General features: G+C 43.1%; 1 protein-coding gene across 1 annotated transcript in view; it reads right to left on the reverse strand.

The window, feature by feature from the left end:
• The window catches only part of LOC138583216 (integumentary mucin A.1-like), a 276,987-nt gene that overhangs the window by 63,120 nt on the left and 201,730 nt on the right, over window positions 1-12,137 (reverse strand). The window contains exons 10-11 of the mRNA XM_069655252.1: window positions 11,728-11,883; window positions 10,106-10,196 (exon numbers count right to left, since the gene is read on the reverse strand). Of these exons, the coding sequence (XP_069511353.1) occupies window positions 10,141-10,196; window positions 11,728-11,883 (212 nt within the window). The 3' untranslated portion in view covers window positions 10,106-10,140. The remainder of the gene's footprint in view (window positions 1-10,105; window positions 10,197-11,727; window positions 11,884-12,137) is intronic.

The raw sequence follows: 12,137 nt of genomic DNA on the forward strand, positions 1-12,137 counted from the left end.
GTGTAATCTCACTTTCCTCAAAGTGGAGACAGAAGCCAAGTTGGAGGTGAGCATATTGAAGGCAATGCATGTTGATGTTCAAAGTGTACTACCCACTGATGTGCTTCGACTACCGATGTTTGCAAATCTATTTGATGTACATTGTTTCCTTGGTTCAATAACGCCCACATTTTTTAAACATTTTTCTCTGCCAATATGGATAACATGTTGGCACCATTTCGCTGAAAAAGTAATGCTCTATACCCCTTTAACCAATTTTTGTTAACCAAGCACACTTTTTTGGAGAGAACCATTCTAAATGGAGGGGGAAGCCTTGACAGTCTTCTTATCTCTGCTCTAGATGCAGTTTTCTTAATGTAAACAGATCTATCGACTACATGAAAATGTTTCTTATTATTGCAAGTGGAAGATCTGTGTTGGCTAAAAGTTTGCATTAAATTACTATAGATCAGGCCCGCATTTGAATACTGGCAACCACCTGACAAATTGGAATCCCGAAGTAATTGATTGAAGTAGGCCAAGGCATTCTCAGTCCATCAGAGGCGGTTACCACCACCATTTACAAGACAACCACCCTTCGATACGCTTGATACACAACTGTTAATGCTCTTCATTTGACATTTAGCACACAGCATGTTATGATCACTCGTTTTGGTAGGGAGAACATGAAAGGATTGCATTACTGACAATAAAGCATTCTTTACATACACAAAATCAATCGTTGAGGAAGTTGTTCCTCTGTGCCATGTTGAAGCAGGTGGTGTGTCAGTATTAAAGGCGCCATTTAAGATGTATACATTTCTGGAGGACACCAGGGAATTCCATCAAGTTAGCCTTTCATTATGTTGCTTACTATTTTTCGCTAGACAATTTATATTTAGGTCCCCAGCCAAAATGAAGTATGAAATACTTTTGTCTTCAACCACCATATCAAGTACATTATTAAGATCCCTAAAGAAACACTAAATTGAGATGTCCACCGGATTCCAATAAATGTTAAGAATTGCGTAGACCCCACCCTGAATTACAGCTCTGACCAGCAGCATGTAGTCATTCGGGATCGCCCATATTTTGGAGGAGGAACCAAGCCCCTCTTTTATAGCAACAATGAGGCCCGGAGATGGTCTACCCACAAGGGATTTCTTTGCAGGATTCAAATGTATTTCATGTTTGGCCCATACCAGTGGTGATGATAACCAAGTTTCCTGTAAAAGGGTAATGTCGAATTTGCTTAACTCGCTCTCATCATTATTTAAAAGATGTTTATTTGCTCAACAGTGTGGGGTGGGCTAGCTACTCCAACTTAGATTTCAACTTGCAGCTACGCGAGTCCATCACCTGAGGCTGCAATTTATTGCCTCCATCGGCAGAATTTGGATGCATAGGGTTTGGCAAACAACCATTAGTGTTCGTTTCTATTGAAGTGGCCACATCACCTGCATCAATGCTCAACACAAAACCCAGGTCATACAGACGTGCCCTCGCTTGCCAAATAAGATTCTGGACCACTCTGGATTGTATCCACAATCTTACCGCATTTAGATTCTTCTTTGATAGGAATTCTACCAATGTAAGGTCAGCTGATGCTATATCCTCGAGAGAGTGCATGTCCGAGAAAATGGCCAAAACGGCTCTCAGATTAAGATCAAACTGCGTACAAGGAGCCGGCCTACATTCCAAAACTACGGAGCAAAAGGCTGGTCGAATTACCAATTTCCTGGTTCCTTTTTTTTCCTTAATATTCGACCGAACTACAGGTAGGTCTACCGACTCTCTTTTGGAGTTACTTCCCAAATTCCCTAAAACATTCCTAATTAACAATAGGACTGCTTCTGAGAATTCAGCTGAAGAACCCAACTGAGCCTGTGAAGCAGGTCTGTCCACAACAGAGGGTATAACTTCTGAAGATGTTGCCATACTATGACCTATAAGGTTGGAACCACTTCGGGGGACTACAGGATGACCATGGGAAGCGACACTGTTGCTGTTGCCCAAAGGTGTTTGTATCTGTACTTCTAAACTTTTACCAATGTTGTTATTGGACCAAGAAGGCTCGGACAAGCTAGCACAGGGGGCACCAGAGCCTTGATGGGAGTGAACATGTCTCGCCATGTAGGCGTCCACTGCATTCCTTATTTCCACTCTATGGAGCAAGTCTTCCTTAGTAGGAGTCAATTCAGAACTCATGCGACTCTTTTTCGATCCATGGATGGCATTAGGTCGAGAGTTGGTTAAATTAGCGCTATAAGGGTTCTTACAAGAGATTTCCTTTATGAGGGCATCAAGAGGTGGATAATCCGGGGTCAAGACCAATTCGGACTCAGTAGATGCCTTCTTCAATTTTATTTGATTCAACAACAGATATTTTTTCTTAATAGCATGAGAGGCACTCAGATTTTTATTTTTGCATGGGACAGAGATTGCATTCACAAAACGTTTAGAAGCCGCCTTGCCGGTATGTTCAGGAGCCGGCTGATTTTTAGGTAGTTTCAATTTCACATTTCTCTGCATTGATTTTTCATCATTACTATTAGATAAATGCTTATTAGGTGGTTTCTGAGTGTGACACACCTTTTGAGAATTCTTATTAGCCAAATTGAATATTGAGTAAGTCTTTTGGCATGATATTTGCGGAAGTGGTTGAGAAGATTGTCGAGGAATTTCAAGATAATTCACATTTTGTGTTTGGGACACAATTACTTCATCATAAATAATAGAATGAATGCTTGGCAAAACACATGGTAAAACACACCCAATCTCATGTATTGAGAGCACACTCAGAGGAGTGACCACGGCTGGATTCAATTCAGCAGCAGCGTCAGTCTGGCAGGCCACTGAAAAGTTAGAGCAAATAGGGGTTTTCTTAAACTGTGTTTGCAAGGTGACCATTTCCCTTAATAAAGCCCCCCTGTTCTGCCAGTCTTTGGTTTAGTGAGTGATATAAATTATTCAAAGAGTGGACTGCCAGATTTAAGGCCTGCAACGAGATAACTGCCTGTGTGCTTAAAGATTTTACATGAGAGGAGGTGTTGGTGCCCAGAGTCTGTGTCCGTAAACTAGGACTTTGTGAGTGGACGGACACTTCCACAGATTCCATAGAGGTACACGCAGAATCAGAAAACATCAAAGGTGTAGAGGACAAATTATCAGACATACATTTGTCAGAGAAAGCTGAGCCATTAATATCCAAATCAATAATGGCAGCGTCCCCGCTCGACTTAACTGAACACAAAATGGGTATAGGTAAATTAGCAACCGGTGTAAGCGAATCCAGTAGCGCCATGTCCAAAATAGACATTTCATTTAAACGACTAATGGCGCCCAGTGCTGAATTTGCAAGTACCGGTGCAATTGTGGCTGATGACAAGAGCGGGCGGGGGTCAGGCGAATTCTTGAAAGGTTGCCAGTTCTCACTCATTGTCACCATCCCCCACTCGTCGATGAATATTGTTTAGGCGAGCCCTGGCAGGAGAATTATCCCTTGTATTCAGAGATAGAATTCTTGATGGCACGCCAGTCTTTAGGGAATTAATTACCATTGTTATGCACAGATGTAATAAAAGACCCGCTGGCAGCACGGAAAGCCCCTCTGCCCCACGCCGCCTCGGCGAAGAGGCAAAGAGGTGCTTCCAGGTGCTTTGCATGCGCGCAAATTCCTGTCCTAAAGCCTTGCCTTCCTGTGGGCGTGGCTTACGTTCAAAAACTGCAAAAACACTAGTTTTAAAGCGAGTTGTAGGTGAAATTGGCTCTAAATGAAGAAACAAAGTATAAAATGAGGATCAGATTTCAGTTGCTGATTAGTTTGTTTAAATCCACGGTAAGTGTTCAAATACTGTTATGGGTCCAGCAACAAACACGTGGCAGAAGGTGGAAAGAGGTGCTTCCAGGTGCTTCCCGCGGTGCGCGCCCGTTGGTGCGCGCGGATTCCTGTTCTTAAAGCCTTGCCTTCCTGTGGGCGTGGCTTATGTTCAAAAACTGCAAAAACACTTGTTTTAAAGTGAGTTGTAGGTGAAATTGGCTCATTATGGGTCCAGCAACAAACACGTAGCAGGAGGTGCAAAGAGGTGCTTCCAAGTGCTTCCCGCGGTGCACGCACGCTGATGCGCGCAGATTCCTGTTCTTAAAGCCTTGCCTTTCTTTGGGCGTGGCGTATGTTAAAAAACTGCAAAAACACTTATTTTAAAGTGAGTTGTAGGTGAAATTGTCTCATTATGGGTCCAGCAACAAACACGTAGCAGGAGGTGCAAAAAGGTGCTTCCAAGTGCTTCCCGCGGTGCACGCACGCTGATGCGCGCGGTTCCTGTTCTTAAAGCCTTGCCTTCCTGTGGGCGTCGCTTACGTTCATAAACTGCAAAAACACTTGTTTTAAAGCAAGTTGTATGTGAAATTGGCTCGTTACGGGTCGGCAAACAAACTCGTAGCAGGAGGTGCAAAGAGGTGCTTCCAGGTGCTTCCCGCGGTGCGTGCCTAAATGTTTGTCTTGATATTAGAAGCTCAAAAAAGGCCTTATGGACAAGTGAATACTTGATGGAGTATGATAATGCTACCAAATGGTACATGCTAGCAAAGAGTTTACATCAAACCCAATACGTGAGTAAATTAGTCAAAGCTACACTATACTTAAGCAAATGTATTAGCTTAAATGCTTCCATGCAATAACTCACAATTGGTAGTTTTATTTGGATTTACCCTTTCACAAAAATGCAAGTACTTTTTTAAACACAGCTATTTGAAGCCTGAAATGAAACAGACCTCCGCTCATACATGATACCACAAATAATGCATATCACAGAATATAAAAGTAACTTTGACTGATTTAGTCAAACTAAGTACATAGCGTTAAGTGCTTTGTTTTAACCTACTAACCATTACCTTTAAATGGAATGGTATATGTAGGAGTAGTTCTTTCTAACCTTGGTTTCGATCGGTTTCAACAAATAAGAGGAACCTATTACTGACAGAAAACCCAAATGTGGGGAGCAATTAATTTGATAATCAAAATTAATTAATGATCATACGTTGTATAAACATTACAGCTTCAATTGCCTCCCTTACAAAGATAAGTACAATCCATACACCATTAACAGTGTTTAGAAAATGGATTCCTCATTATATTACATGCTGATTGCTTTACCTATGATGCACCGAGATTGAGTCCTATTATAATATTATAATAATTTCATGGATCATTTATTTAAACATTGGAGAAGAAATACATATTAACATATGAATTCTATTGATAGTTAACCATTATCAGAATACAATTATGTTTTAAATTAAAAAGAACAGCGACAAATATGAACTTCTGTGCATTATGAAAAACAACAATTTGAAAGATTCTAATGTAATTTCTTTTTTCTTTTCTCACTGGTTTCTCTCTTCCTGGTTTGCCTCATTAGAAGTACGGCAGTGCGGGAATACACAGTGCTAATGTGGTGTTAATTAATTACTGCAGCATTACTGGTTTGGTGGTAAGGTGGAGGATTTACCTCCAACTAAGAGCTGGAGGTAAATCTTCCACCTTAACGGAAAAAATCAGCAAAATCGCCTGAATAACCGTCAGCAGAATTACCACCGGAATTATCCGGCCAAAATCCCCCTGGAGTCCACGGAAATGGGGATTAACACTGCCTTACCACAACTTGTAATCCTATGGTAAATCCGTGGAACCAAGTGGTGGTAACAGTAATCGAGTTTACCGCCAAATTGCCACCAAACTTGTACTGATTTCCCACTGTGTGAGTGTTTCTTAGAAGCAAAGATGATGAAGTGCCTTAAGCGTAAAACACAGGACACATGTCAGTTTATTTTATGCTTTTGGGAATTGGATTGCAGTATACTCTTGTGAATCGATTTGCTTTGAGCGATTTTTGATTTCATTGGCTCATCTTATGCTTTTGGGAATTTGCTTGTCAGATACTTTTGGCAATCAATTTGTTCTAAACAATTTCTGACTTACTTTAAGCTTTTTGACATATTTATCATTACATTTATTGTAACAAAATAAAATTCTATACTATTTTCTCTACAACTGAAAATAAAAATATTTACAATTTTTCTAGAACATGTCTTATTTTCATTTTTGCCACTTTTCTTTGTTAAATTGGCCTTTGAAATGTAATTGGTGGCCGTAATTGGCAGAGAGTTTAATATAATTTCTTATAGCTTTCCTGTAGTTACTGTCTTGTCTGTGAGTACTTCAGAAGAAATCAACTACGGGTATTTCCTGCTTTTTTGATATGGTGGGTCAGGGGGTATTTCATCCAGGGAAGAAACAATATAATCTAAAGAACAATGAAAACAGGCTACCCCTCCCTTATCCACGTTTATCACTGGCTTGAAGCTATGATTAGTGCTAAGGTTGAAAAAATACAATGCACATCTGTCAGAGATCTGTTCAAAAACTGTTTAATATACTGTCACTCAATATCAAAATACAATTCATTCATAGAACAATACATATAACAATACAAAGCATGGATACCGTCACTTGACCAAAGACTTGGACGTCCCAACACATGGTTAAAAACACCTTGTCATACTGTGAAGGTAGTATATAATTGTGACAATGTTACCGCAGTTGAAAAATCAAAGCTGAACTGAATACTAGTGAATTCTCCACCTAGACACACCACACACATGGTACATTTCCTGTACTTCGAAGGGGTTATATTGTAGGAGTTACTTATCCCTTTGTTATTAATATACAGCACTGTAGTATCTATAGTGCAATTCCGTCTAGATCGACTCCACCTTTAGATGCGTAAAGGGAAAGCAACATGTAGTGAAAAACAGAAAACCTAATCCATCTGAGATCGGAGATCCTCCTCATGGGTGCACCTGCTCCCTTCTTTCCTCTCTCTCTCTGGCCGCCCACTCTGGGCCCTCTCCCTGCACTTTCCTGTGAGGCTAAGAAACTTTGTGTCATCTTCGACTCCACCCTCTCCTTCTCTCCTCACATCTCCGACATCTCTAAGAAGTCAAACTATCCGCTGCACCTCCTCAAAGGTATTCTTCCATTTCTCACTTTCTGCCAGAAGCTCACTGTCTCAGGAGCTCTTGTCCTCTCTAGGCTGGACTACTGCAACAGCCTCTTTCTAAATCTGCCTGTCTCTTCTCTTTGACCTTTACAATTTAACCAGAACAGGACAGAAGGCAGGACTTGTCCTTGGTCTCAAGCCCAGGTATCGTATCTTTCCAGCTCTGAAATCTCTTCACTGGCTCCCTGTGGCTGCAAGGATCAAGTTCAAGACCCTTTCCATCGTCCGCAAGGCTTTCTATGGCCATGGGACGCACTACCTCCAACTTTCTCTTCAGAAACATCTTCCTTCTCGACCTCTCTGCTCACCCACCTCCAACTCTCTGAGGGTCAGACGCTTCTCCAAGCAGAGAGTTGGAAGCAGATCTCTCTATTCAGCCGAGGCCTCACTCTGGAACAGCCTCCCTGCCTCTCTCAAACTTGAGCAGAACCGCCTCTGGTTCCACAGGCAACTGAAGACCTTCCTTTTCGCTTCCACTTTCTCTCTTCCTCTCCCCTGCTGATGTCCCTGACTGCTCTGCGCACTGGTCACCTGGCTACCCTCTGAACTCGGGCCCAGGCTCCCGCATGTCCAGCTGCCCTTGCACTGCCTCCGGGCTCCCCCAGCTCTTAAGGGTCTGGACCTGCAACCCCACAGTCTCTTCTCTCTGTGATATGAGCCGCCCGCTGGCTGGACTTATTGAGTTACCTGCACTTCTCCTTTCCCCTCCCACCTGGCACCTCTGCCCTCCCTCTTCCCCGCACTTGCGCGATCTGACTGACACATGGCCTTGTAAGATCGTTGTTTTGTCCTCCTTGTCTTGTCGCACTTAGAAACACTTTTGTACAGGCACATTATGAATGTCATATCATATCATATCTAAGGCTGACTTATGCAATCAATTGGTTACACTATGGGTTCTGAAATACAGGACATGTACCATGTGTTGGTGTGGTATTGTTATATGTATTGTTCTATGAATGAATTGTATATTTGATATTGAGTTAGAGTATATTAAACAGTTGTTTTAACAGATGACAGATGTGCATTGGATTTTTTCAACCTTAGCACTAATCATAGCTTGAAGCCGCTGATAAACGTAGATAAGGGATGGGGAAGCCTGTTTTCATTGCTCTTTAGATTGTACGTACTTCAGGCCAGAGAAGGGCCACCAGATCCAAAACAAGACCCAATACGAAGGAAATTCTAGGAAGTAGCAGCAAAAACTCTCTAGCAAGGAAAAATTAGCAGTTAGTCTCAAGTAACTTATATCAGAAAGAAGGGACGAAAACCAAGATTGCTGCAAGTAGCAAATAAGACAACTTTTCAAGCAGCTCCTACCAGTTATTGGTCCCTTTGAGAGGGCACTCAGGCCAAGGCGAAAAAAAGGAAGCGTGCAAATAAGCAATAACGATTGGTCTTGAATGCAAGGAATGCAAGCATTGAAGAAAACAAGCATCCCACCTATCTAAGAACTAGCTGTCATCATGTATTACCTGGTGGCCATACTGTGTGTATTCCTTTTCTGTGCCCTGCTGGCAGAGTTTACAGAGTTTAATGTGAGCTATCGTGCAGTTTAAAAACAAACGCGTCGATTCTCTGAACAAATAGATTAATTACTTGTTTTGAATTGCTTAAGTACTAAAGTAGAGTCACATATAGCAGGAGGTTCATTACTAAGTATATCCCTTTTGTTCTGGCCAGTGGAACTATTGGGGATGCAGTGCAAAGACCATGCCTAAGTGAATAGACTGCTAAAGAGGCAGAATAGGGCCCATTGAAACGTCTTAGTGGGGTCCTGTCTAAGACATGTATACGTCTGGCAATATGAGGGTTTTCAGCATTAGCCAATGCATGACATTGTTAAAGAAGGGCTTTCTGAAATGCTTCCAGTAGGACATTCACATGGTTTGGTATCAAAGAGGAGGGTTCCTACCCTGAGGAGAGCAGTCTCTATTTTCTGGATTTCAGTTTCCTGTTCTTGAAGTGACAACAACTCTCAAACTCACAGCTTTGACTATGACACAGAATTCATAGAACTGGAGAAGAGTCAGTTACCCAAGATTCTTGAAAAATAAAACGAATTCTAGATTTGATTGAATTTTGGCTGTATGAACATTTTCGTACAGCCGAAAATTTCAACCAAATTCACTGTATGGTACTATTGTAGTGAACAAGGGCAATGGTACCGGGGGTTGCAGGGTGTCCCCAGCTTCATGTACAATAAAGTTGTAAAAGAAAAGAAAAGAGGACCCTGCGGCACCGGTTCCCAACCACATAAGTGAAGGGAACCAGCGTTGCAGGGAGATGGAAGAGTTGGCAGCACACAAAGAGGTGTGCTACCAACAGGTAAGTAAGAGGTTGGTGGGGTAGGGGAAGCACCTGAAATCATGCGTGATTTCAATGCAGAGCGTATTTCAAATTCGTCTTTTTGCGAATTCAAACGTTTGCGATGCAGTGAAATCACGTAGATCTCTCTTAAGGAACTCATAATCAGGCCCATGGAATTCGAGAATCTCTAGGGACGTCTTGAACCCTCAACAATATTGAGGCACATTGCCTGTACTCCTAAACATCCTCTTCATTTTTTACATGGACCAAACCATACAGTTCTTTTTATGTTTGGGTTGGGTGCTGATGACAATGGCTTCTTCGGTTTATGTGTAGGCTTTCCAACAAAACGTAGCTATTTGGACTTTTACTGCACCCCTTTAAAATGGTATCTTTTTTCACATTCGACATCTCAAAAATGTCAGTGTTGGGAAAGATGATCTAATGATCCTACCTGGAGCATGGCTCTGTCCAGAACAAAGTATGGTCCAAGCATAAGTTCATCTGGAAAGAATGTGTCCAGTGGCAGGGCTGTAGAGTATGGGTGAAGCTTAAACTGGAAGCAGTGTGGCCACCTTGCACTTTTGCGTTTAACAAAGAAGCCTGATTACCCATACTATAGCAACAATCATTTCGTAAAAAACCATGTTGTAAAGGATTACACAAGTGTGCTTGCATTTAGATCGGGGGAATCTCTTGCAGTCGCTGGAACAACCCTATCTTTCTGTCTGTTGATCTATTAAAAAATGACTTACTTAAAGATTGTAATGTGGTCCATAAAGGGACACATTTATGAACCTGTAGCCTTCGGTGAATTCTTCTTCTGACGTTTGACACTTCTTTGCCCTGGAGAGAAGGGGAGAAGTAAAAAGAGACATAATTTGGGAGAGGGTCAAGAGAGAGCTAAAGGAAAGGGGGAAGGGAGACTGGTGAAGAGAGAGGGGAATAGAGATGACGGCATCCTACATTCTACATTGGATCATCAGCACCCTGAATCTTACCTCAGGTGCACAGCCTCCAAATCTTCCATCAAACACACAGCACCCTGAATTCCCCCCTTGGATCCACAGCAACCAACTCCAACCTCAGGCACACAGCATCCAGAATCTCCCTCAAGCACACAGAACCCTGAACTCCCATCAGATGCACAGTACACCGAAATCTAACTAAAAAAATGCCCTGAATCCCCCTGGAATCTACAGCATCCTGAATCTTACCTCAACTATGTGGGCAGTATTCATAATCTCCCTCAAGCACGCATGGCCTTGAATCCCTCCTGGTATCCACAGCTCCCAGGATCTGACATCTGGGACCCAGCACCTTGAATCCTCACTGAAGCACACATTACCCTGAATGCCCCTTGGCTCTACATCACCCTGAATCCTACCCGAGGTATGCAACATCAAGAATCTCTCGTAAGCCCACAGCACTCTCAGACCACCCACAAGCACACGGGCCACTGATCCCTCTCTCGGATTCAATACACCCAGCATCCTACCTCAGGTGCTCGGCATCTGGAATCCTCCCTCAAGCACGCAGCACAATGGGGGTCATTACAAGTTAGGCGGTAAGGGGTTAACAGCGCCGGTAAAGGTGCCGGAGCCGTCAACCCCTTACCGCCTAATTATGAGTGCTGCTCGCGGGACCCTCTAAGGCTGCCTGGTTTTACCAGGTGTCCTTAGCAGGTCCCGCGAGCAGACCAGGGCGCTAACAACGGGCCCGTTATTAACGGGCCCGTTGTTAGCACCCTCCCCATTCCCATTGAGCCCTATGGGGGCTCGATGGGAATGGGGAAGGGTTTCTCGAATGAGGAATTACCGGGTCCTCCAAGGTTGGAATGGCCCAGTAATTCCTCATTCGAGGAACCTGGACCCGGTACCCGGTAAGGGGGTAGCCATGCCGCTAATAGCGGCATGGCTGTCTCCAACCTTGTAATGACCCCCAATGACTACTGCCTCAGATCCAGATCTCCCTTAATCCAATTCAATCTCAAGTACAGCACACTTGATCCACCCTCAGATTCATAACGTTCTGAATCTTCTGCAAGGTAAACAGAAACCCACATCTATTTTAGGAAAACATATCCCTAAAGCCTTGTTCTTATTCACAGCGCTCTGAATATTCCTTCAAATGCAAAGCATCCTGAATCCACAGAATTCTTGATAGCCCTCAGGTCCCCATGGCCATGACTCTTCCCTTGGTTACACAACACCCTAATATTCTCTGATGTTTCCCCACACCCTTTGCTTGAAAGATTACACCCGCTATGAATTCAAGTTTGAGTCTACTGCTAGTGAGCTAGTTCTGTCCCCATCTTTACCCTCGCCCTCACAGTGGCCAATGGCAGGCCCCTCTCCCACTGCTCCTTCATACTCACTTCGATGGTAGACGATGACGAGGACAATGATCATGAGGACTAATCCTGGGGCACAAACGCAAAGGACGATGTACGTTCTTTGGAGAACCTCTGATTCCACGGGCATGAGGAGGCGATGGATAACGTGCTTTGGTGGTTCAACCTTTTTGGAAGATCCTTGCAGGGTAAGCAGAGTGGAGAGTTAGGGCTCAGTACTCAGGAGAGACAAAACAAGACATGGTCAAGCGTGAGAGAAATATTCTTTTCAGTTTGTGAACCATTCATGCCCAGTATCCGGTGCCATGCTCTCTAACCATCCAGTATTTCAGCTCACGAAGAGAAGAAAATGCAGGGTCTTCTGTATGCACAAAACGCAATTAAATGGCAAGCCTTTTTAATGTTGGTTGACTAGTGGCACAGCTTATCATTGC

Source organism: Ambystoma mexicanum, chromosome 3q (genome assembly GCF_040938575.1).
Source record: "Ambystoma mexicanum isolate Mex_15411 chromosome 3q, UKY_AmexF1_1, whole genome shotgun sequence".
NCBI classification, from domain to species: domain Eukaryota; kingdom Metazoa; phylum Chordata; class Amphibia; order Caudata; family Ambystomatidae; genus Ambystoma; species Ambystoma mexicanum.